This window comes from Heteronotia binoei, chromosome 9 (assembly GCF_032191835.1).
Source record: "Heteronotia binoei isolate CCM8104 ecotype False Entrance Well chromosome 9, APGP_CSIRO_Hbin_v1, whole genome shotgun sequence".
In the NCBI taxonomy this organism is placed as follows: domain Eukaryota; kingdom Metazoa; phylum Chordata; class Lepidosauria; order Squamata; family Gekkonidae; genus Heteronotia; species Heteronotia binoei.
The window spans coordinates 108,797,096-108,823,748 of record NC_083231.1 but is presented as its reverse complement, the minus strand read 5'-3'; the positions used below and the strand labels follow the sequence as shown (position 1 = coordinate 108,823,748).

At 45.6% G+C, this 26,653-nt stretch overlaps 1 protein-coding gene across 3 annotated transcripts in view; it reads right to left on the bottom strand.

The window, feature by feature from the left end:
- CNOT6L (CCR4-NOT transcription complex subunit 6 like) overlaps nt 1-26,653 on the bottom strand; it is a 67,728-nt gene that overhangs the window by 5,338 nt on the left and 35,737 nt on the right. Inside the window, exons 2-11 of one of the 3 annotated variants that reach the window (XM_060247152.1) lie at nt 24,131-24,313; nt 23,807-23,868; nt 21,502-21,587; nt 17,426-17,515; nt 12,811-12,879; nt 9,118-9,275; nt 6,914-7,068; nt 4,348-4,499; nt 1,454-1,681; nt 336-538 (exon numbers count right to left, since the gene is read on the bottom strand). In XM_060247152.1, coding sequence (XP_060103135.1) covers nt 336-538; nt 1,454-1,681; nt 4,348-4,499; nt 6,914-7,068; nt 9,118-9,275; nt 12,811-12,879; nt 17,426-17,515; nt 21,502-21,587; nt 23,807-23,859 — 1,194 coding nt within the window. In that variant the 5' untranslated portion in view covers nt 23,860-23,868; nt 24,131-24,313. Of the gene's footprint in view, nt 1-335; nt 539-1,453; nt 1,682-4,347; nt 4,500-6,913; nt 7,069-9,117; nt 9,276-12,810; nt 12,880-17,425; nt 17,516-21,501; nt 21,588-23,806; nt 23,869-24,130; nt 24,318-26,653 lie in introns of all 3 variants that reach the window. The other 2 variants (XM_060247151.1, XM_060247150.1) reach the window with 2 other exon arrangements.

The following is a 26,653-nucleotide window of genomic DNA, read 5'->3' as shown; positions in this document are numbered from 1 at the left end:
ATTAAGCTATTATAGCTTCTGCAGCATATTGCTATAGTCTTGTTTACATGTCTACTTTTGAGGAAAAAAACTGTATTTGTATTTCTTGTAGAAATACAGGGGGAAAAAGAGGGTCCCAAGGTCCCATCCACCCCTACTGCAACTTACAAAAGGGGATGTTTTTATTGTCTTTTATATGCCTTAGACAGGGCCGGGTGGGTGTGTGTGGTTTGTGCTTCCCCCCCGCCCCCAATTCTGTCACCCTACTGCATTGTTTATTAGGGGTCTGTTGAGTCCAGAACTTCATTTCAGCTAAACCAGCAGGCTGGGACTGCCTCCACCAGACTGACACTTACTTTGAAATCAAAGGTATAATTTGTATAAGGCATCAAGTTGTTTTCATAGGCGCTCTTGAGCTGGAAGCCGTGCGTGATCCTCCCTTCCGAAGCCCCGTTCTTCCCGTTGCCGCTGAAGTTCATGAGACACTCATTGTATCGCAACTCCTTGAAGTCTTTGTGGTTGTCAGCTACTATTCCATTGCTTAGATATTCCACAACACCTGATAACATACGAACATAAGAGAAGCCATGTTGGATCAGGCCAATGGCCCATCCAGTCCAACACTCTGTGTCACATAAGAGAAGCCCTGTTGGATCAGGCCAATGGCCCACCCAGTCCAACACTCTGTGTCACACAGTGGCCAAAATACACACATGCACAGACACTGTGGCTAATAGCCACTGATGGACATCTACTCCATATTTTTATCTAACCCCCTCTTGAAGCTGGCTATGCTTGTAGCTGCCACCACCTCCTGTGGCAGCGAATTCCACATGTTAATCACTCTTTGGGTGAAGAAGTACTTCCTTTTATCTGTTTTAACCCGACTGCTCAGCAATTTCATTGAATGCCCATGAGTTCTTGTATTGTGAGAAAGGGAGAAAAGTACTTCTTTCTCTACTTTTTCCACCCCATGCATAATTTTGTAAACTTCTATCATGTCACCCCGCAGCTGACGTTTCTCCAAGCTAAAGAACAAAAAACTGATCAATGTACAGTACAAGCCGAAGATGGGCCTTGGCAGCTGAGAATAGGACCCAAAGCAATGGGCTCAAATTACAAGCAGAAAGGTACTGGCTAAATATTAGAAAAAAAAATTTAGTCGGAGTAGTTCAGAGGTAGAACCAGCTGCCTAGGAAGGTGATGAGCTCTGTACTAATAGCCCTGTAAGCTCTTGGAGGATTGGCTACATCAGGGGTGTGTGGCCTAATGTGTAAAGGAGTTTCTGCTACAAAAATACCCCTGTCATCATGCACTATTTATTTATTCGATTTATATCACAGTGGTACAGACTATATTAAAAAAAAACACAGAACATTTCCCACTATCTAAAACCTTGGTGGAAAGAACATCCAAACATTTATTTCTAGCTAATAAAATCAAATTTAAAGTCAAAGCAACCATTTCTAAGTACCAGAATCAGGCAGTGAGTTCAAATCCGCACACAGCACCAGAGGGATGGAGTTCAAATCTGCCGTTGGGCTTCCAGGCCTGCCGGAGGCTTTCTCAAGGATGCTTTTCAATTCAGAGACAAACATCATGGTCTGGACGAGTTTCACATCGGAATATTCAGGGTCCCAATGCATATGGGCATTTGCTATAATAAGCAGCTGGTTGTCCACTGTATGAAGTGGCTTCATGCCTGAAAGGAAAGGGTGCAGCTGCTGAAATTCTCAAGCTAACTCAGCTCCCTGCCAGACCCAGAAGCATCAGAGAGACAAACACAAATTAACCCTTCCTGTCCCTTGTAGTTTAGTTGGGATTGCATGGCAGGACAATCTGAATGAACCAGAAGAAGAAGACTGTAGATTTATACCCCCTCCCTTCTCTCTGAATCAGAGACTCAGAACGGCTTACAATCTCCTATATCTTCTCCCCCGACAACAGACACTCTGTGAGGTGGGTGGGGCTGTGAGGGCTCTCACATCAGCTGCTCTTTCAAGGACAACTCCTGCGAGAGCTATGGCTGACGCAAGGCCATTCCAGCAGCTGTAAGTGGAGGAGTGGGGAATCAAACCCGGTTCTCTCAGGTAAGAGTCCACACACTTAACCACTACACCAAACTGGCTCTTCCAGCACTTTCGTGAGTATTGGAATCATACTCCTATATTTGGAACAACTCCAGTACCCACAAGGATGGTGGTCTGAAGCACAGAAGCTGATATTACAGGAAGTCGGGCAACCCACAAGATTGCTCACTTATAGAAATGCCATTTCTATACGACCCTAGGCAGTTTCCAATTCTCGTGATGGCATACCTGCTTCCAGAGGAGATAACACGATTACTGTGGTGCATGCTCTGACGATACCCAGACTAGATTACTGAAAGTGCTCTATGTAGGGCTGCCCTTGAAGACTGCTCAGAAGCTACAGTTAGCGCAGAATGCCAAGACTTGAATGTTGGCTGGCATGGGTCGCAGGGACCGTATCACTCCCAGCCTGAATTCAAGGTGCTGGTCTTTAAAGTCCCATATGATTAGGGGCCAGCAGGGCTTTTGTAGCAGGAACTCATCTGCACATTAGGCCACACCTCCCCGATGTAGCCAATCCTCCTGGAGCTTACGGGGTTCTTCGTAAAGGGCCTACTACCATAAGCTCCATCAGGATTGGCTGCATCAGGGGGTGTGGCCTAATATGCAAAGGAGCTCGTGCTACAAAGAAAGCCCAGCTGGTCCTTCCCGCCACCAGCACCCCAGAGCTGAACGTGCTGAGAGCGCCACAAACCCGGCATAGGAGCTGCCGGCCACAGTGTGCTTTTCCCGCTGATCAGCTGATTGGCAGGGGGGGGCTCCTTGAAAGAGCCCCAGGAGCCGGTGCTTCACCGGGTGGGTGGGAGGAAGGGGGAGGTGCCGCAGAGGAGGACAGGGTGGACAGAGTGGTGGGAAGATCAGGGGCTGCCAAAGCAGTGGCAGCAGAGAGAGTGGGGGCCGCCAGAGTGGAGAGGGGGGCCTTCCACCTAAAATTTTATTCCCCTAAAATTTTCTGGCTATGGCCCTGATTGCCTACATCAGGGTGTGTGGCCTAATATGCAAAGGAGCTCCTGCTAGATTTCCACCCCCGGTCACAAGGAATGGAGGACATTAAGAAGGGTAGTGTTACGATTTTATTGGGAAGCACTAAGATAAAGGTACCATCTTTCTCTCTCCTTGGAAATGTCACCTAAGCTATTTTCAGTGGATTCCCCCTTTCCCTCAACCAGGTTGCAGAACCAGAGTGAGGGCAAGCATTAGAGGAGCACAATTGCTCAGCAGGCACAGAGTGCATTCAGCACCCCTTCCACATAAACGCTTCTTGGAAGACCACACACTCCCTCCTGTTATCTTGGCAGCAGGGGTGGAATTCTAGCAGGAGTTCATTGGCATATTAGGCCACACCTCCCTGATGTAGCCAATCCTACAAGAGCTTACAAAAAAAGAGCCTTGCAAGCTCTTGGAGGATTGGCTACATCAGGGGTGTGTGGCCTAATGTGCAAAGGAGCTCCTGCTAGAATTCCACCCCTGCTTAACAGCATGGCTTTAGCGGACATGTGTTTCAAGTTTGGAACAGCTGTTTTTGAACACAGATGTGCACATTTTCCTGATTTGGAAGCAGGACACCAAGCAAGTGAAGCAAAATAACTGCAGTAGGTCAGTTTACTCTGTGCTGCTAAAGGAGTGCTTCTACTGCTTAGGAAGATTTTTTTTTGGGGGGGAGAGGCTTCCTGACAGAGCAGTTCCTTAGAGGAACAGGCTTCCTCAGGAGGTGCTGAGATTTCCTTCTTTGGAGACAACAATGCTGATTCTGTGAACTCAGGCAGATTGTGAGAGAGGACAGGAAGGGTTGCATCAGTGCTTTCTTCTTGCACCTAAGGAAATGCTGCTTGCCACTTTCAGGCCAGGCAGCAATTTTTCTCCAGGTCAGTTTTTAAAATTATTATTGCCATCTTTTGGGTTTTTGTTTTTAAAATATTTTTGCCATGTTCTGGGCATGAAGCAGGGGGGTCACTGGGTGTGTGGTTGGGAGGTACTTGTGAATTCCCTGCACTGCGCAGGAGGATGGACTAAGATGACCCTGGAGGTCCCTTGCAATTCTATGGTTCTATCTGCTTGGCGTGCAGAAAGTTTCAGGTCCGATCCCTGCCATCTCCAGTTTAAAAAAGACCAGGCAGTAGGTGATGTGCAAGACAGAGACCCTGAGGAGCCAACGACCAGACTGAGTGAATAATATTGCCCTTGACCAAAGCTCTGTCTCCGTAAAAGACCGTGCGTTCGTGGGCGCTTCCTATCCACTTCTATATTTAAAATGGCCGAGGTTTTCAACCACACCTACCTACTCCAAACAGTTCTTTGTGCACCTCTAACACGACAGCGACTCCAATGTTGTCCTTCGTCATCACTCGGTTCAGCATAGCTTCTGATCCTTCCGAGTTTGCCATCGCCACTTGGTTGAATTCAACCGTGTGCTTTTGCACCAATGTGAACCTGGAACACAAGACGCCAGAGTCAACAGCTGCTCAAGGCATCCGCCCATTAATGTGCGGTTTTTTCCCTTTTAGCAAACTGCCCCGAGACTACTGACACACTTTCTTGCAGAGAAAGTTACAATGTAAGTTGGGTGGAGAAAAGGAAGAGCATGACCAAGCCCCAGGGCAACTGAGCCACTATAGAGGCATTCCTACAAAGAAAGTAGTGCTAATGTTACGTCTTAAAACAAGGGCTCCCTCGCTCTGAGCACTGGGCCTTTCCTCACAGGTTTTTTGCTATTTATTTGTGTTTGGAAATCTCTAACCCACTTTTCCAAAGCTCAGAGCAGCTCCCATGGTACATGTTAAATTGCTCCAATATAATACATGAATAATTCTTCCCAAATTCTCTCTCCGAACATGACTGCCAAATACGCCACTTTCCCTTTTTTTGAGTTCTCCGAACATCGGTTTAAAAAGCAATGTCCTGCAAACTTTCCTGAAAATTTGATGGGCTGGAAACTGCGGATTCCCTCTAGGGTGGCATTCTACAACTGGGGAAATATTACGCTCATGGATACTGGCCATAGTTCTCACCGAGAGAGACCAGTGTTATCGATTATAGTTTTGACCACTTGCTAACATTATGCTGCCACTGGCTGTCTTGGTGGATCTTTTTTTTAAAGCATCACTAAAAGTTTATTACCATTTCTTTTTGTTTGTTTTACCTGTTTTTGGCCATTAAGCAAATAAATTTGTCATCAAATAAATAAATCGTTCAGATAAGCAGTTAAGTGCCTGGTTACCTACAGTAAACAGGAACTGCATCCAAGCACGGCAAGTGTGAGAAACGGAAAAGAGTCAAGTGGGGTTTTGGCCCTGTAGATCACAAATGTACCAAGAAAGACTAGCACGAAGGTGGCCAAACTTGCTTAACGTAAGAGCCAAATAGAATAAATGTCAGATGTTTGAGAGCTGCAAGACATGAACTTCAGAGGAAGGAAGGAAGGAAGGAAGGAAGGAAGGAAGGAAGGAAGGAAGGAAGGAAGGAAGGAAGGAAGGAAGGAAGGAAGGAAGGAAGGAAGGAAGGAAGGAAGGAATAATTTAAAGAGAGAAATGCCTTCTCTAAGCTGGTCGATGGGGTGGTGGGGCCTCAAGAGCCACGCATCATGTGTCAAAGAGCCACATGTGGTTCCCGAGCCACAGTTCGGCCAGCCCTGGACTACCAGCATGCTCTGTAAATTAAGTTGCATGGTGGATACAAGTAACCAAACGAGCACAGAGGAAAAACAGAAGTGCAGGAATACTGAACCCAGCAACGTAAGCCTTCCATGTAACAAGGTAAAGATATTTCAGGACAATCAAGCGATTCAACTACATGTATAATTTGCAGTTCATTCCAGGCTATGTCCCATCTTGGGTGAGGAGTTCTCCCATTCCCAACTGTAATTGTCAGTGCAGGGAGAAAAAGTTTCAAATCACTGATATTTACCGAAAGGAGAAGTAAAAGAGACCAGCAACGTAATGCCCATAATATAAAAATACAGCTTTTCTATGAGTACTGGGTTTTTTTTTCATACTTTATAATATGAATGTATATATGTGAAGAGCCCCATGCTGCAGAGTGGTAAAGCTGCAGTACTGCAGTCCAAGCTCTCTGCTCATGACCTGAGTTCCGGTGGAAGCTGGGCTCAGGTAGCCGGTTCCAGGTTGACTCAGCCTTCCATCCTTCTGAGGTCAGTCAAATGAGTCCCCAGCTTGCTGGGGGGAAAGTGTAGATGACTGGGGAAGGCAATGGCAAACCACCCCGTAAAAAATCTGCCGTGAAAACATTGTGATGTGACGTCACTCCAGAGTCGGAAACGTCTCCGTGCTTGCACCTTTACCTTTTTATGTATATATGTGTATTAGGACTGCTAACACCCAGGTAGCAGCTAGAGACCTCCTGGGACTACAACGGATACTCCAGCTGACAGAGTTCAGTTCCCTTGGAGAAAGTGACCGCTTCGGGAGCAGGGCCAGCCTTGCCACTAGGCAAACTAGGCAACTGCCTAGGGCGCTGGCCTTCTGGGAGTGCCATGTGACTTGGTGATATCATCGGTGCAGGGGAGGCACCAGAAGGTAGCCTGGCCTAGGGTGCCAGACGATCTAGGGTTGGCCCTGTTCAGAAGCTGGACTCCGGCCTTACACCCCACCAAAGTCCCTCCCCTCCCCAAACCCCACCCTCCTCAGGCTCCACCCCCAAAATCTCCAGGTATTTCCCAACTTGGAGCGGCCAGCCCTAATGCGTGTGTGTCCATCTGTCTAATCGCTTTCATGCCCTCTCCACTTCTATGCAAAAACAGATGCCGAATGATGAGGTATCTTCTAAAAAAAAATCCCCCTCTTTGTTCATGCTTCGATTCTGGGCAATTCAGCAGCAGCTCCCCTTACTTTTCTGTTTTGAAGAATATTGCACAACCGTCCACATGCTTCCGCTCCTGCTCGGACATGATTTTGGCACGTGACTTTGGAGAAAAAAATCCATCGTATCCACGCTCTTTTAATGCTGGCAGAAAGAGGGTGAAGTATTGCTCGGTTTCTACTTCCTAGGAATAAACACAACACGGCGTTGGGAGGGAAACGTACGGAGAAAGCAAGACCGTCTTTCATCTTCCCCCATTTCTGGAAGGTGGAACGACACAGGCTCCTCCCGCATGGCCTGGGACGTCTCGTGTTTCTCACGGGAAGGAGTCATAGTGTCCTGCCTCCTGTGTCACAGAACAATTTAATAAAGGGGCCAATATAAACCCTAACCAAAAAGTGTTAAAACTGCTTGCAAAAAATGTTAAAACCAGGGCTTTCTTTGTAGCAGGAACTCCTTTGCATATTAGGCCACACACCCCTGCTATAGTCAATCCCCCAAGAGCTTACAGGGCTATTCTTACGGGGCCTGTAAGGAGGATTGGCTACATGGGGGGCGAGGGGGGGGGGGGTTGGCCTAATATGCAAAGAAGTTCCTGCTACAAAAAAAGCCCTGGTTAAAACTGCTTGCAAAGGCAGCCTTCATATCATAGCAGCTACCGTATAACCTCCTCTCAGCTCCTGCAAGTTCTTCCCCATTAAACAACTTGAGTGGGTTCAAGAGATCAGTTTATTGAGAGCAACATGACAGGCTAGATGGATGTTGCCAAAACTGCTTTTGGTGGGTCACGGGCCCCCTACATACACCTTGTAAGTGACCGTTGCACATTCAAGCACTAAGCGCCCAAAGCATTCCCTCCTGCCAAAGTTCTTTCCACAAACGCCCCTTTTCAGCATGTGCAAGCGGTTCACTATGAACCAGACATTGTGGCCTTGAGCACAGGGCGAGAGAGGCTACATGATGCTTCCAAAGGAATGCCAGAGATAGCAGCTAAACAGGGTTTACTGTGAGAAAGCAGGGTTACTATGAGAAAAAATAATTCATGTAACATTGTAAAGGCTATAGGTCAGCATACATATCATGGAAAGAGGACTCTTGACACCTTCCCTTGCTTAGTAGGTATTGCAATCAGATTTGGTATATGCTCAAATGCTACATATAGACAAAAAACCCACTGGTTCCAGGACATACTGCAAAGTTTTGTGTGGCAGCTTGTGAAATTTGACAGACACCGATGGCTTCAGGTTTTACATATACGCTATAGAATTTTAATAATTTTATTGACCTGATTTCATCTATAATTCTATTTAATTTGTACTTGCCTTAAATTATGCTAATTTATGTGTGCGAGTGGGTTTTAATTATTCCTCTTACCCGCTGTGGTGGTCAGGAATTTTGCTGAGATTTGTGTTGGTCTATGACTGTATTAATGAAGACTTTGAATAAAGTCTCTGAAAGAACTGCTCTTTCTTGCAAATGTAGCATTCATACCATAGCTGAAGGGGTGCCAGTTTGGTGTAGTGGTTAAGCGTGCAAACTCTTATCTGGGAGAACCAAGATTGATTCCCCACTCCTCCACCTGCACCTTGGGTCAGCCACAAGTTCTCTTAAAACTGTTCTGCTCAAGAGCAGTTCTGGGAGAGCTCTCTCAGCCCCACCTAACTCACAGGCAGTGTTTCCTCTAAGCTGAATTGGTGTGAGCTAGCTCAGTTTTTTAGCTCAGGAATTTCCAGCTTACAAATTTTTGTCTTAGCTCAGGAAGGATGGCCCCAGAGCAAACTAATTTATGCAGTAGCTCACAGCTTTGTTGCCACTAGCTCATGAAGTAGAATTTTCACTGACAAGACTCTACAGCTTAGAGGAAGCATTCCTCGCAGGGTGTCTGTTGTGGGGAGGGGAAGGGAAAGGAGATCTGTAAGTCGCTCTGAGACTCTTTTGGGTAGCAACGGGTGTGTTTTAACTGTGGCTCACTGGTTAGCGTATCATGCTAGGATCTGAAGTCACTATATAACTAGGAGCCTCACTAGATGATTTCAGGCAAGCCTCTCTCTTTTTCAGCCTACCCTACCTCACAGGGCTGTTGTGAGCGCAAAATGGCAGAAGAAAAGACCATATATGCTACTCTAAGCTCCTTGGAGGAAGGGGTGGAGATAGCGCTGCAACAGCTAGACAGGAAGGATTATTCCTGTTGTTCCTCAGCGGAAATGAGAGTGCAACGTTTTGATGCCGTTACCTGAAGGCTAATGATATCTGCATCCCAGTTAACGATTTCTTCCATGATTCCCTTTTTCCTGTACTCCCAGTTTAATGCCCACGACGGGCAGTAGCCGTAGAGCTGTCGGGTGGCATATTTATCACACAACACGTTGTAACACATGACAGTAAACGAAGCTGGAAAGGAAAAGACAGCAAACGTCTGGTGAGTGACGAAGGCAAGAGACTGTACACTTCTCAACATAGCATCCCTCTTCCAAAATGCGGTGCTAAGGAGCTCCCCCTCAGTGTAAACGATAGAAAACAAAATATTAACAAATTGCACTGTGATTTATAAAAACCCTCCAGAAAAGCCAGTAACTCAAATTCAGTTAACATGTTTCTTTTACCTGTCCAAGAGAGCCATTTGTTTGTTAAAGGAGCTGATAATTAACCTCTGTTTCATTATCTGGTTAACTGCTTTGTAAAAGCAATAGGGATTTAGCTTCATTTGTCTGAGGAAAAACTGCAGAGAGCACCCTCCATTGTTTTTTGGATGTATCATAATGTCTTAAACTTCGCTGTTCCACAAACGTATAAATCCAATTTTATGGCTTTGCTTCATTGTACGTATCATAATGATCTTTATTACATTGTTTTATAATCCGCCTTGACTCTCAAGAAGGTGGATGAAAAAGCAAAAGATAAAAAAAAAAAAGACCTTAACGCTACAGTTGTGAGTAACCCGCCCCCTCCCTCCGCCCCCCAATTACCACTGAGTCTCTTTGGGATCTCAGGAATAGAATAACCACAGAAATGAGATATTTTTGAACAGATTTTTGCCTTGAAAAACAACCACCAATACAGATGCTGATTTAGACAGCTTCAGCAGCCTTCTGGTTAAGATATCTGAAAGTATGGCTTCTTGTTGCTCATTTTAGCTCTTCCTGCTATAGCTCATAGGGCAAAAAACCTTGGACCGATTCCCCACTAGCCTTATGCAGCTCTCACACTCCTCTTCTCTGCAGCGCTTCCGTTGGATTTCACACTATCTGCCCTGAGGCTGCAACTAGGTTCGCCTTAGGGTTTGTAGAATCTTTCGGGCTCAAGTGCCGTGTTCCACTGGAGAAAGTTTTTCTTCCAGACGTTTCGTTCCCAGCTGCGGAGAACATCCTCAGTGGCGTTGCAGCCGGAGCAGGCGCTCTGACCTTCTTGGCTGCTGCTCAATGCACAGCAGCCAAGAAGGTCAGAGTGCCTGCTCCGGCTGCAACGCCACTGAGGATGTTCTCCGCAGCTGAGAACGAAACGTCTGGAAGAAAAACTTTCTCCAGTAGAACACGGCACTTGAGCCCGAAAGATTCTACAAACCCTAATGATGATGCCAGCCGTGAAAACCTGAAATCTTTGATAGGTTCGCCTTTTTTCACGTGGCAAACAGAAACTGGTTTTTAGAGGATCTTGTTTGCAGTGCAAAAGAGGGGGAGCGAGTTGCAGTCCCGGGGCAGATAGTGTGAAATCCAACCAGAGAAGAGGAGAGTGAGAGCGGCATAAGGCTAGTGGGAAATCGGTCTGACTCTTTCAGGGGCCCAATCTTCCCTGCCTGTTGCTTTCACTCACCAGATCTGATGGGAGCTTCCTACCCTCTTCCTTCACGCCACCAGAAGAACAACAGTGTTGGGGAAAACGTTCATAACAGAGAACCCACCCAAGGTTGCTAAGGCATGGAAGGAAGGGGCAGCCACCCAAGGTTGCTAAGGCATGGAAGGAAGGGGCAGCCACCCAAGGTTGCTAAGGCATGGAAGGAAGGGGCAGAGGATACAACTACTGTGGTCAGAGATAGGAGACCTTCCTGCGGGTGGTAAATTATGGTTTCATGATTGAAGGCAAGATGGAATATATAAGTAAATAAATTTATTTAAATGGAACCAACACTTCCTGTCCATGCAGTCTTCAGATGAGGATATGAATCAGCAAATCCTGATTGCTTTCCTGGCATGCAATTTATTTCTAAGTAATGCCAGGGGTGGAATTTTAGCAGGAGCTCCTTTGAATATTAGGCCACACACCTCTGATGTAGCCAGTCCTCCAAGAATAATAGAATCAAAGAGTTGGAAGGCACCTCCAGGGTCATCTAGTCCAACCCCCTGCACAATGCAGGAAACTCACAAATACCGCCCCCTAATTTCACAGGATCTTCATTGCTGTCAGATGACCATCTAGTTTCTCTTTAAAAACCAAGGAAGGAGAGCCCACCACCTCCTGAGGAAGACTGTTCCACTTTTTTGTAAGTTCTTGGAGGATTGGCTACATCAGGGGTGTATGGCCTAATATGCAAGGGAGCTCCTGCTAGAATTCCACCCCTGAGTAATGCTACCTTTTGTTAACAAAAAGAACGGCAACCTCACATCAGACTACTAAGAGCCACATTCACTTTTGAGATATAAGCTTTCAGGAGTCAAAGTTCCCCTTTGTCAGATATGTATCCGATGAAGGCAGCTTTTGCTCTTGAAAGTTTATACCAGGGGTGGCCAAACTTGCTTAATGCCAAGAGCCACACAGAATTAATGTCAGATGTTGGAGAGCTGCAAGATATGAACGTCAGATGGAGGGAGGGAGGGCGGGAAGCAAGATGGGGGAGAGAGAGGTGGAGAGAAAACAACCTTAACTTTAAATGCATTCTCCAAGTTGCTGGCTGGCTTGGAGAAGTGAGTTAAAGAGAAAAATGCCTTTTCCATGTCAGCTGATGGGCACTGGGGGCTTCAAGAGCCACACAATATGTGCGGTAAGAGGCACATGTGGCTCCCAAGCTGCAATTTGGCCACTCCTGGTTTGTACCTTGAAAACCTTGTTGGTCTCTAAGGTGCTACTGGACTTGTATCCAAGTTGTTCTATGGCAGACGAACACGGCTATCCTCCTGAAATTATCTTCAGGCTTAGAAGGTTCTCAAGATACCTCTGAATGGTGTAGATTCTATTACACCCACTGAGCAAGGTTTGCAGACCTCCACTGGCCTGAAGAGCCTTCCTCCAGCGAACAGACATTTCAATTGGAGGATGGTCCTCCAGACTACAATTGGATCCATGCCAAAAAGTAAGAAGAATTACATAAAATTACATCCAGTGAGAGACAAATATATGTAGAAGGAAAGAGAAATTCTTATTTCTGAACCTGGCAGCAGCTCAGCCACACTAATAAAGTAAATCAGGAGTTTGTAAATCAAGAGTGCTATTTTTTTGTGAGCTGATGAAAGCTGCTGTGCATTAGACAGGGCTTTTTTTTGTAACAGGGACTCCTTTGCATATTAGGCCACATACCCCTGATGTAGCCAATCCACCAAGCGCTTACACTAGGCCCTGTAAGTTCTCAGAGGATTGGTTACATCAGGGGTGTGTGGCCTAATGTGCAAAGGAATTCCTGCTACAAAAAAAAAAGCCCTGGCGTTAGAAACTGTGGAGACTTAAAAAACAAGGAGTTCCGACTTCCAAAAAGTCTCCCATTTCCAGTCTCATTTCTCTTTGCACATCTGAATTTTTTAAACCCATCTTCACAAAACATAATGTGGTTCGTCTTTCCTTATTTTATCCTCACAACCACTCTGCGAGTTCGGTCAGGCTCAGGAAGCAACTTCCAATTAAGAGTCAAAGCCAAGAAGAGCCTTCTGGAGGCGCAGAAGTGGCATGACGTATCCAAGTCCATTCACAGCATTAACGGACAGAAGGCTGCATGTTTTACCTGAGGGCAGAATTTGGTCTCGTTCTTTTAATGTAATCCATGGCCTTGGAGGCAGCTGCTCTGGATGAACTGAAACATTAGACGACAGCAAACATGAGTGACAGGGAAAAACCACATAAACATCTCTGAACATCATGCTATAGAATGGGGGAAAGAATAACAGAACGGCTGCCTGTTGCATGCCGAATCCGTTTCAAGGTCCTGGTATTAACCTTCAAAGCCCTATATGACCTAGGACCTACCTATCTGCGGGACCGCCTTGCCCCACGTGTTCCCCAGAGAGCACTTTGAAGTTCTCAAAAACTTTTGGCTGTCCCTGGGCTAAAAGAGGCTAGGCTTAATTCCACCAGAGCAAGAGCCTTCTCGGTTGCAGCCCCAATATTTTGGAATACCCTCCCAGAAGCCATCAGGGCCCTGCGGGACTTATCACAGTTCTGCAGGGCCCGCAAGACTGAACTGTTTCGGATGGCATATAGATGAAGATGAAGATATTGGGTTTATATCCCACCCTCCACTCCGAAGAGTCTCAGAGCGGCTCACAGTCTCCTTTCCCTTCCTCCCCCACAACAGACACCCTGTGAGGTGGGTGGGGCTGGAGAGGGCTCTCACAGCAGCTGCCCTTTCAAGGACAACCTCTGCCAGAGCTATGGCTGACCCAAGGCCATTCCAGCAGGTGCAAGTGGAGGAGTAGGGGCATCAAACCCGGTTCTCCCAGATAAGAGTCGACACGCTTAACCACTACACCAAACTGGCTCTCCACACCAAACTGGCTCTCTATAACATCTAACAGGAGAGGGCTGCCACCGCATCTGGATCTATCGCGTTTCAGTACTAACTGCCTAGGATCTGTGCATTGAGAAAGAAAAATATTACATGATCCGCCTGAATAGATGAAGTAGCACCATCGTAATTTTATTTGTTTTAATATTGCTTATTGTGTATTTTATGTTGCTAGCCGCCCTGAGTCTGCATAGAATGGGCGGGATATAAATATAATGTAAATAAATAAAGCGTGGGGTGGCAGGGACTTCAGAGAATGCTGAACCAGACTACTGTTTTGACTTTAAACATTTAGCTGCCACAGAAGCGACAGAAAAGTCTGGAAGCTCAGACAAACATTACTTTTTATGGGCTACACTGCCCACCCCATGGCAGAACACGCATCTTCTAAATTACTTCTCCTTTTAGATCATTTATCTGACGTTCTAGTGAGAATTCAGTGGTTTTTACTACGGTTTGGGAACAATTATGCTCAGCCGGGCTGTCTTCTCTTTCTGAGATTCACACAGTAAACCTCTGAATCCTAGAGCTAGGAGGAAACATCGGGGAAGGCCTTGGCTTTTATGTTGCTGACCTCCAGAGGAACTGGTTGTTGGCTGCTGTGGGAGAGAGGATGCTAGACTAGATGGATCACTGGTCTGATGCAACAGGGCTCTTCTGATGTTCTTATGCGGTCTCAGAAAACAGCCATATTTTGGTGGTGGAAAGTGTAGCCAAGCTGTAGTTTATTTATTAATTTGCTTTTTAGGCCACCCTTCTCCATACTTGGGGCTCAGTCCACTTACAGCAGCCCCTTCGAGAGATTATCTGCCATTGCCTGGCTCTCCGTTGCAACCCAGGACTTCACTGGTGGTCCCCCATCCAAATGCTAACCAGAGCTAACCCTACTTACTTTTTGAGATCTGATGTGATCAAGCTAGCCCAGGCTATCCAGGTCAGGGCAGCCATGTTTTAGTCTTATGATTATACTGGATCAGTTTAAGCCTGCTTAGTATACTCTGCCACCAAAAACGACTTCAGAATGACAAGCTCATTCCACAGGAGAGCCATTTTGGTGTAGTGGTTAAGTGCGCGGACTCTTATCTGGGAGAACCGGGTTTGATTCCCCGCTCCTCCACTCGCACCTGCTAGCATGGCCTTGGGTCAGCCATAGCTCTGGCAGAGGTTGTCCTTGAAAGGGCAGCTGCTGTGAGAGCCCTCTCCAGCCCCACCCACCTCACAGGGTGTCTGTTGTGGGGGAGGAAGGGAAAGGAGATTGTGAGCCGCTCTGAGACTCTTTGGAGTGGAGGGCGGGATATAAATCCAATATCATCATCATCTTCTTCTTCTATTCCATCTTCCCCCATCGGCCTCAACAGCTGCAAAGAGATGAGACGCTGGCCTATAACATTCCATGTGACTGGGATGTGCTTCATGGAGGGAAAAAGGCTGTAGTTTCGTGGCAGCAGCCTGGAGCCACTGCACAGGACTAAATGAAAGGAAGGTGTTTGCTCAATGCCATAACAGCAGCAATGTCCAGAGCTAGTACTGCTTGAGATGAGCTGTAGTTCATACAGCAAGCTATGGGAAACCTATACGGAATAGCTATTGGGAAACCAATATGGAACAGCTCTCAATTTGCATGAAATTAACATTGTGTACCCATCTCTTGGCTCCCTCTAACTAGATTCTTGGTCCCTACAACAGGCATTAAAGTGTATATGTCAGGGGTGGCCAACGGTAGCTCTCCAGATGTTTTTTTTTGCCTACAACTCCCATCAGCCCCAGCCATTGGCTATGCTGGCTGGGGCTGATGGAAGTTGTAGGCCAAAAAAAAACATCTGGAGAGCTACCGTTGGCCATCCCTGGTATATGTAACCATGGGAGAAAGAGAGAACACACATGGACGCTGACTGTGAGGATAAATTCCTTTTGTGCTGGCATGCAATTTCAACTATAAAAAACATTTTATATAATATATAGCAAGTTATGGCATTCGGTCACACTACGCTATGACCAAGAATCGAATTCCAGGATGACACTATACAGACAGATTCTGAATGGCTGAGATTCATCAAAGGAATATTCATCAAAGGGATTTAAATCCTTCTCCCAATGGTACCCAATGGCACCCCTTTACTTACAGACAAACTGCAATCCCTTCCTAGGGTTCTTGCAATACAAACATCACTTGTCATGTTTTGCTATGTAAATATTTATGCTCTGACCCAGACGGTTCAGGTTACTGGATCTCATCAGATTATTGGAAGCATTTGAATTTAACAAAATGCAGTCCTGAATAAAATTGCCTTCAACTGCCTCCTGAAGACAGAAATATTATGTGTGTGTTTTATTTCTGTGTTTTGATGAGGGGTTTTAGATGTACTTTGCTGTAGTTTAAATTGCAGGCCTCTAGAGTAAGAAAGAGGGGGGCTGGATAGGTTACTGAAGTGCATTAATGACTGGATGGGTAGCTGCAGGGCTTTTTTTTTGTAGCAGGAACTCCTTTGCATGTTAGGCCACTCATCCTGATGCAGCCAATCCTCCAGGAGCTTACAGGGCCTACTGTAAGCTCCAGGAGGATTGGCTACATCAGGGGTGTGTGGCCTAATATGCAAAGGAGTCCCTGCTACAAAAAAAGCCCTGGGTAGCTGTATCCTAGGGGGCAAAGTTGACTGTTCTGAGAAGAGGGTTTGTTCTGAATATAAAAGACGAGAAGAGAGCTGAGTGGGTGAAGAGATCTGAGTGAAGTGCTGCGGAACATGTGAGAAATTTGTGCTCTCTGGGGAAGTGTTTTGTCTGAGTGCCAAGTGAGGAAATAAGCCTTCGTGGCTAGGTCTATTTAAGGAACTTTAAAGAAAGGAGACAAGCTGTACCTATCCGAAACCGTTATGCTTATGTACCTACTTGAAACTGTTACACTAATGAACTGTACAGAAACCGTTATGCCGATACACTTATAAATAAATTCTATTGGATGTTTAAGAGAACGGCTGTTGTCTTTAGAATAAAGAATCCCTTTTACCTCAGAGTCACCCCCTTGCATTGAGCATTCTGTCATTCCACTCCATAGAACAAGGCCATCCTGTTCTGGGGTGCACTTAAGAATGCTAAGGCAAGTGCCTCTAGTGGCAACAAAAGTAAGTAGGAACTGCTAAGAAAGGCAAGAAGGCAGCATAACACATCATCTCAGAATGAAGAAGAAGAAGACTGCAGATTCATACCCTGCCCTTCTCTCTGAATCAGAAACTCAAGAGTGGCTTACAATCTCCTATATCCTCTCCCCCCACAACAGGCACCCTATGAGGTGGGCAGGGCTGAGAGGGCTCTCACAGCAGCTGCCCTTTCAAGGACAACTCCTGCAATAGCTATGGCTAACCCATGGCCATTCCAGTAGCTGCAAGTGGAGGAGTGAGGAATCAAACCCAGAGAGTTGCTACAGAGAGTTTCCCTTAGAGGCGTATACGGGGCCTCAGAAAGAAGAAAAAGGTTTGCTATTTAAAGATATAGTGTGTGTAAGCCTAACTACTGAAACTGGATTTTATGTAGGAACATATAAGGGTTCTAACTATAAGAGTGTAATGTGTGAGTTTGTTATCTAACGGTTTTGCTTTTTATATATAGACTGTTGTCTTGAGAAAACACTGGAGAAAAGTAAAGCTTATCTGTTTATGAAAAAGTCTCCTGTGCACTAGATCCTGAGAAGCAGGATGTTTTGGGGAGTATGCAAAGAGTATGGTTTATGAATTATATAAAAAGTATAATCCCCAACAGTTACATCACCTTTATTTTTTCATCCCACTTGTCAGAATAATGGGCCCTTCCCCAGAACCAACCAAAGCCCCAAAGCCATTACCTGCTAGATTGTCAAGCATGTGGTTCAATAGTTTCCGTGTCCCGTCAGGGTCTTGGTACAAACTGAGAATATCTTGTGATAAAGGATTGCCTGAAATCCAATGAAGCAACATTTTTTTAATGGGCAGTGCCAGCTTTAGATATTATGGTGCTAACCTGCAGAAATCATAGCAGGATCGTCTCACTTTTAAATTGGGGGGGGGGGGCTGCACTTTCCCCCTCTTAATAGTTATGTAAAAACATTCAGAGTTCTAGAACAAGATAAAAAGGCCAATGATATTCCCATTTCTAGGAAACAAAACAAATGGCATTGGTCCCATATACTTTACAAAGACCAACAAGGGAATCTTATGTATAGAATCATAAAGTTGGAAGGGACCTCCAGGGTCATCTAGTCCAACCCCCTGCACAATGCAGGAAACCCACAAATACCTACCCCAAATTCACAGGATCTTCATAGCTGTCAGATGGCCATCCAGCCTCTGTTTAAAAACCTCCAAGGAAGGAGAGCCCACCACCTCCCAAGGAAGCCTGTTCCACTGAGGAATTGCTCCAACGGTCAGGAAGTTCTTCCTAATGTTGAGCCAGAAACTCTTTTTGATTTAATTTCAACCCAATTTGTTCTGCTCCTACCTTCTGGGGCCACAGAAAACAATTCAACACCATCCTCTATAGGACAGCCCTTCAAGTACTTGAAGATGGTGCGTTTGTCCCAAGTTTTTATTAGAACAAAATAGGAGTCGAGTTGCAGCTTTAAGACCAACAAAGTTTTATTCAGAATGTAAGTTTTCATGTGCTCTAAAGCACACTTCATCAGACGAGGAATCTGGTCTGATGAAGTGTGCTTAGAGCACACAGAAGCTTACATTCCGAATAAAACTTTGTTGGTCTTAAAGGTGCAACTCGACTCCTACTGCTTCAGACCAACACGGCTGCCCACTTGGAAGTTCAATATTATGATGCGTACTGTTGTCAGATGACCCCAGGAAGCAGCTCAACCCCGTTACCACTTAGATGCAATACAATAATTAAGACTCGATGCCTTCCCCTGAGTGCCTTTCTGCTCTTCTTGGTTTGAGACACTATTCCCCTCTTGCCCCACCATTCCACCCCCAACCTGAACCTCTTACTCCTCATGGTATGTCCTTAATAGGGCCCACTGAAGACACAGGGCCAAGTAAGAAGATCCGGAGTATGGCTTGCTATACAGCTATGTATCTTGTATTCTTTAGCTTGGCTTCCTCCAAAGTGGGTGGTTCTCCTTGGCCTACTAGGCATGGGAGGAGTTAGTGCACATGCTTCAAGTGCTGCCAGTCTAAGGTTCAACCCCTGCTGCTTTTAGTTAAGGTGGGCTGGAAGAGTTCTTTGCCTAGCTAGGACCTTGGGCAGCAGCTGCTGGTCGGAGCAAATAGTTTTGGACTAGAGAGACCAGTGGTCCCCAACCTTTTTTGAGCCTGTGGAAATTTTGAAACAGGATAGTGAGTGTGACCACAAAATGGCTGCCGCAGGAGGCGGAGCCTGTCACAAAATGTCAGGTGGTGAAGATATGCGCAACTAGTCCCAAATGCTGGAAAAACTGTGGGCAGTTTGGTGATTTTATGCATTGTTGGTGGCACTGTCCTTCTATCAAACATTACTGGCAACAAGTTTTCAATTTTAGTCCATTTGGAGAAGGCACGATAGAAATGTGATTAAATAAATAAATAAATTATAACAAGGTTCAAAGTTCCAGCCTCATCAGAAATCACCCTTCTATTTTATTGGCCCTCTTTCACTTCTAATAAAACAACTAATACATTAATTTCTAATCTGCTAGCCATAGAAAGAATGGTTATCACTTCTAAATGGAGAGAAAAATCACCACCATTGTTAAAAATGTGGCAAAGCAAATGATGGGAATATTTTATACATGGAAAAATGACAAATAATTCTTTACTGCCTAATGTAGAGAAATACCAATAAAAATTTCCAAGTGGTTTGGTTTCCTGTTGTAGCATATCTAACCAGACAAGTCATCTTTCCAAAGGATTAATTCTATCAAGACCTTTTATTCTTTTGATATGTTACTTTAAAGGTGAATACAGAACTTTGTTGTTGTTAATGTCCATTAGCCATGTAATTCTATTGAATGGTTTTTCTTATTTTGTAAACTTTCAAAATTTTAATAAAATGTGGTTTTTAAAAAGACATGCATAACTCTTAACTCTTCCAACATTCTATGAAGAAGCTCTGTTTGACAGAATGCCTTTTAAAATTAACATACTGTTTTAAAATATTTTCTTGCATGCACACAGTTTACTTCAGTCATGAAATAAAGATGATATGGACACATATATGAATATATGAAGCTGCTTTATACTGAATCAAACCCTCAGTCCATCAAAGTCAGTATTGTCTACTCAGACTGGCAGTGGCTTTCCAGGGTCCCAAGCTGAGGTTTTTCACACCTACTTGCCTGGACTCTTTTTATTTGGAGATGCTGGGGATTGAACCTGGGACCTTCTGCTTACCAAGCAGATGCTCTACCACTGAGCCACCATCCCTCCACAGATCCTTGTGCTGTGCAGGCAGCTGCCACCAAAGCAACTTTTAAAAAATCTGCACAGCTAGCCTCCGAACAGAAGCCCCACTGGGCAAAAGTCTAAAAACACTTGGTGGCAGTGGTGGGATTCTAGCAGGAGCTCCTTTGCATATTAGGCCACGCACTCCTGATGTAGCCAATCCTCCTGGAGCTTATAAGGCTCTTTTTTGTAAGTTCTCGGAGGACTGGCTACATCAGGGGGTGTGGCCTAATATGCAAAAGAGCTCCTGCCAGAATTCCATTGCTACTTGGTGGGCACTGGGCAAGCTATCAGTGGGCAACACAGCTTTCCATGGGCACCACAATGGAAACCCTTGAGTTAGACCTGCGGTCCAACTTGGGTAACAAAGCAGCTTTGCATGTTCACTGTGGAGCTGATGCCTGCTTTTTCCACTGCTTCAGGTACTTGCTCTGTGCACCCTAGCAAGGTAGACAATCCCCCTGAGTATTAAGGTTACGTCACATAACAATCCACCAAAACTCACAGCAGCCCAGAGAATATAAGCCTCGCTGGCAAGGAGGTGTCTCACCACAAGACGATGAAGGAAAAATAATTATTTTTTTAAAATTAAGGAACGGTCTCAGCCAAGAACAGTACAGGGTGGTGAGATGGGGGGAAAAAAAAAAAGAGGACGTGCTTTGGCAAGTATCATGCTGTGCTCTCTCCACTTTCAAGTCCTTAACAATACAAAGAGCAAAACTCAGGCACACCATCTGGCAACTGAGAAACGGAACTTCTGGTTCTGTTCTTTTCGAGAGGAGCTCCTCGTAGGAACTGTAGCACCATCAAGACCAGCAAGGTATGTGGCTTCTGACAGTCAAAGCTCCCTACGTCAGGTACAAGGGAAAGGAGGTTTGACTCTCAAACGCTTACACCCCCAACCTCAGCTTGGGACCCTGGAAATCTTGTTGGTCTTGATGGTGCTACTGGCCCTTTGTTCTTCTACTGCAGACCAGGGCTTTTTTTGTAGCAGGAACTCCTTTGCATATCAGGCCACACACCCCTGATGTAGCCAATCCTCCTGGAGCTTACAGTAGGACCTGTACTGAGAGCCCTGTAGGCGGATTGGCTCCATCAGGGGAGTGTGCTCTGATATGCAAAGGAGTTCCTGCTACAAAAAAAGCCCTGCCTGAAACTACCTTGTTGGATCTGTCTGCCTTCTTCAATGATTTGGGGAGGTGGGGGGAGAATGAGAGGAGTTAATAGCAACAACTGGAAAGGTTTGGGCAGAATACAGCAGTGTCTTTATTCAAGTGCACAATGAAAACAAAAAAAGGAGTAAAAGAACAAAAAGGGAAAGATGTAGGTCATTCAGAATTTCTATAAGGCTTATTACTGATCATCAAATAAAAGCAGAGGCCAAGAAATCTACTGGCGGTATTTCCCAACAGAAAATAACCCAATTTATTTTATTTAAAAGTGCAGGAAGAAAAGTTTGGCAGGGGTTGCTGAAACTGTGATGTTGTTTTAAAATGTATAAATATTGACGTCTTACCTTTCAAACCTAGTGTTTGCAGCTGAAAGAGCCGACCAAGTTCATAAGGCAAAACTCGTAACAAATTGTTGTTTAAAAGCAATTCCCTAAAAAACAGAACATATCACGGACGTCAGCTTTAATGGAAAACTTATTATGCGAATCCCAATACATTGAATGTTAACAGCTTTATTTTTTTAATATTTCTGAGCAGGAAGAGGGGCAGCAGCTTTATTTTTATTTATTTAAACCTTTTTAAACCACCTTTCCACTCTATTAGGGTCCCTGAGGCCTTTCCCAATGGTGCTGAAGGGACAGAATGGTATGCTTCTTGACTTTTTTTGTAGCAGGGACTTCTTTGCATTTTAGGCCACACACCCCTGATGTAGCCAATCCTCCTGGAGGAGGAGGAGGAGGAGAAGACTGCAGATTTATACCCCACCCTTCTCTCTGAATAAGATACTCAGAGCGGCTTACAATCTCCTATACCTTCTCTCTCCACAACAGACACCCTGTGAGGTGGGTGAAGCTGAGAGGGCTCTCACAGAAGCTGCCCTTTCAAGGACAACTCTTGCAATAGCTATGGCTAACCCAAGGCCATTCCAGCAGCTGTAAGTGGAGGAGTGGGGAATCAAACCTGGTTCTCCCAGATAAGAGTCCGCACAGTTAACCACTACACCAAACTGTAAGCTCTTGGAGGACTGGCTACATCAGGGGTGTATGGCCTAATATGCATAGGAGATCCTGCTACAAAAAAAGCCCTGGTATGCATAAAAAAACAACAACGTGTCTTCAATGCCTCACACCCTAACCATAAACAAACACCACACCCAGTCTCAAAAGAACAAGCGCAGGATCAACAACAATTATTTGGAGAGGATAATTCAAAGTTCTCTGATTGATTTATTTGCATGTTAAAGGTAAGCAGAAACCTGAACACCTTCCAACACCCTCATGACGACAATTCCACAGGCCTAGCTGTGTTAGTCAGTTACAGCAAAAACAAGGCAAGGGATCTTCTGGTGGCATGTTATGGATGGACAATGTCTTACCCCAATGTAGCCCATGAACATTTATGCTTGATTAAAAACTAGGGGTGGAATTCTAACAGGAGCTTCTTTGCATATTAGGCCACACACCCCTGATGTAGCCAATCCTCCTGGAGCTTATAAGGCTCTTTTCTGTAAGCTCTTGAAAAATTGGCTACATCAGAGACACCTCACAGGGTGTCTGCTGTGTGTGGAGCAGAAGGTAAAGGAGATTGTGACCCCTCTGAGATTCAGAGTATAGGGTGCGATATAAATCCAGTATCATCTTCTTCCCCCACAACAGACACCCTGTAAGATAGGTGGGGCTTAGAGAGCTCTCCCAGAAGCTGCCCTTTCAAGGACAGCTCTGCGAGAGCCATGGCTAACCCAAGGCCATTCCAGCAGCTGCAAGTGGAGGAGTGGGGAATGAAACCCAGTTCTCCCAGATAAGAGTCCGCGCACTTAACCACTACACCAAACGGGATGTCCAAGCACCCTGAGTCGAGTGCCTGGAGTCACAGCGGTGGCTGGGGAACGGAGCCGCTAAGCACGCCCTGACATTTTTATATCCCCCCCCCCCCCAATTTTTAAAATCCTAGCTACAGGCCTGCTGCTCGATCAGACCAATGGTCCATCTAACCAGTTTCTCTGGAGTGCCACAGCAGGGCACAGAGGCCAAGGCCTTCCCCTATTGTTGTCTCCTTTCGCTGATATTAAGACATTTACTGCCTCTGAACATCGAGATTTTGCTGTACAGGTTTTTTTAGAAGACAAGAAGATGATGATATTGGATTTATATCCCGCCCTCCACTCCAAATCTCAGAGTGGCTCACAATCTCTTTTATCTTCCTCCCCCACAACAGACATCCTATGAAGTGGGTGGGGTTGAGAGGGCTCTCACAGCAGCTGCCCTTTCAAGGACAATTTCTGCCAGAGCTATGGCTGACCCAAGGCCATGCCAGCAGGTGCAAGTGGAGGAGTGGGGAATCAAACCCGGTGCTCCCAGGTAAAAGTCTGTGCACTTAACCACTACACCAAACTGGCTCTCAACATCTGCTTGAAGAAAAAAAAGTACAGCTTCTTCTCCAAGGCCATTTTATCATCTACAAAAAGAAGAGCTTCTACAAGCAGCGGACCTTCTGTATGAAGTTTGTGAACAGGCCTCGTCGTGGAAATCAGACTGACCACAAAAGCCCACGCAGAGTGGAGCCACACATTAGGATGTGACAGAACCTCTACCAAAAAAGTGGCAGCTTCCAGCTGAGCACTCCCCCTCTGTAGCATGTAGACAAACTTACCCATGTCCTGACATCATCACGCTGTCCATTTCCCTGCCTCCGCTCCGCGTCATTGGCTGCTGCTGACGAGGGCAAGGCAACACACAACATGACAACGTCAGAACACGGGGATGGTACCGCGCAATCCCGCCCAAAGTTGCACAAAAAGAAGTCACAACGAACTCGTCGGAATAAGGTTCCGACGCTTCAAGTAAAGACACTGCCCTACATCTAAAGCCAAATTAAGCTTTAAAAAGTAATATCGAGTTTAATTCTGGCTTTGACTGTAAATTTCAGCCTAAAAAATATATGATTTGGGGGGGGAAAGACAGCAGTATTCCTCACCTGAGAGATACCATGTTTCCTAGTTCTGCTGGTAAACTTCTGAGTTTGTTGGACGATAGATCCAGGTAAACCAGATTATGAAGCTTGGCAATATCAGGCGGAATGCGAGTCAGATAGTTGTCATTGAGGTGTAGAGCGGTCAAGTGCGTTAGCGACCACAGTGACGTACTTAAGCTCCGCACTCTACCTAAAATGAAGAGTGAGAAGACAGTGTTTAAGCACTGCTGTCGCATAATGCTTTAAAAGATGGCTTCATTTTGAGCATGTGAATCTACTGAATAAGACCTTTGGTCCATTAAGGTCACCGCTGTCTACTCAGACTGGCAGCAGCTCTCCAGGTTCTCAAGCAGAGATCTTTTGCATCACCTACTGACAGATTCTTTAACTGAAGATGCCGGGGTTTGAAGATGGGACTTTCTGTGTATGAAGCAGATGCTCTACCAATGAGCAATAGCCCCTGAAGCAGATTTTTCATGTTTTTTTCCCTGAAGTTCCTCATTTCCTGTTACAGGCCAGGGCAAAATAAGGTAGCTGGGGTGAGCTAGAAAGGGAAATCACCTTCCCCTTTCAATTTTTCCAGCCCTCTACCCTTTTTCACTCTCTCTACCCGCTTCTTCTTCACACCTCTAGCTCTTTACAAACCTTCTGCCCTTACCTTCACAAGGTGATCCTTTGGGATGTCTGTGTGTCTCCTAATAATTCAAATGGCAAACACATGTACATCAAGCATTCTGACTCTAAGACTTGCCATACAGCGATGGGCTTTCTATCAAGAATGTGTAAAACCAGGGGTGTCAAACTCATTTGTTATGAGGGCCAGATCTTGTTGGGCCAGGCCATGTGTGTCATAAAATGTAATGCCAGGTAGCGGGTATATAAACTTTATAAAGGACACAGACATACACAATTAAAGATTAAAGATTTTTTTTAAAAAAAAAAACACCTTAAAACATGCTTAAAACAGTAGCACTCATTGGTCTTAAAGTTGCTTTCTTTGTATCTCTCCTGTGCAATCCAGGGAACTGGGCAAAGGAAAAAACAGGTTACTCACCTGTAATTGATGATCTTCGAGTGGTCATCTGTGCAGTCACACACATGGGTTTTCCCGTCAGGACGAACCCTACCTCGGAGATTTTAAAAGCTAGCCTAGGCGTTATTTTTGGCGCGCACTCCCTTCCGTCCTGGGGAGCAGGCATCCACTGCGCATGCCTGGAACGGGAGGGAGGCGCCCCACCCAGCCAGTTTCTTTCCCCGCCGCCGACATAGTAGATGAGCGGTTGCAGAGTACCAGTGGCCAGCAGCGGGGATGGTTGGGCGGGCGTGTGTGACTGCACAGATGACCACTCGAAGATCATCAATTACAGGTGAGTAACCTGTTTATCTTCTTCGTGGTCTCTGTGCAGTCCCACACATGGGTGACTGATAAGCTGAACTGCACGGTGGTGGGTGCTGGCACTAGAGTAGGAGAGAAAAATTAATGCAATGTTAATGCAAATCAGTCAAGCAAGTATTGGACTCCAAGGTAAGTTGGTACTTACCGGATCCAGATCGTATCTTAGTCGAAGATAGAGCGGAGTACTGCCTGTCCAAAGGAGGCATCTTGCCTAGCACGAACGTCCAGAGCGTAGTGCATAGCAAAGGTCGAGGTGGAAGACCAGGCGGCGGCAGCGCAGACGTCTTCCATGGAGACCCCTCTGGCTAAGGCAGATGATGTTGACAAAGCTCTTGTAGAGTGAGCTCGTAGTGTAGTTGGAACCGGCTGCTTTGCTAGTCTGTAACACAGCTTTATAGCAGCAACCAACCATTTCGAAAGTCTCTGCGTAGATATCTTTTGTCCCTTATTGTGCCGTCCATAGGCCACAAAGAGTCTGGAGTCCTTCCTGAATGATGCTGTTCTATCTATGTAATAGGCGAGTGCCCGTCTAACATCTAGGCAGTGTAGGGCTTCTTGGCCCTTATCCGTAGGACGTTGAAAGAAAGCGGGTAGAGTTGTGATCCTGTGGAGGTGAAACGTGGATACTACCTTAGGCAAGAAGGTAGGATCTGGTCGTAACACTACCCTATCGTGATGAAAAATGGTGTAAGGCGTGTCTGCTCTAAACGCACAAATATCGCTGGCTCTTTTAGCGGAGGTAAGTGCGACTAGCAGCGCCGTTTTCCACGAGAGGAAATGCAAAGGGATTGAAGCCATGGGTTCAAAAGGTGGTTTCATTAGCTGGCTTAATACTAGAGATAAACTCCAACTGGGGTACAGTTGTCGTGATGGTGGATGCAGGTGTAAAATTCCTTTCAAGAAGGATTTCGCAGCGGGGTGTGAGAATACAGACCGTCCTTGTATGTGAGGGTGAAAAGCTGAGATTGCTGCCAGGTGCACCTTTAAAGACGAATGAGTTAGCCCCTTTTCAGATAATGACAATGTATAGGCCAAGATTTGAGGCATAGAGGCAGACAAAGGTTCAAAGTTATGCTTGGTTGCGTAGATGGAAAATCTTTTCCATTTCATGGAATATGACTTTCTCGTTG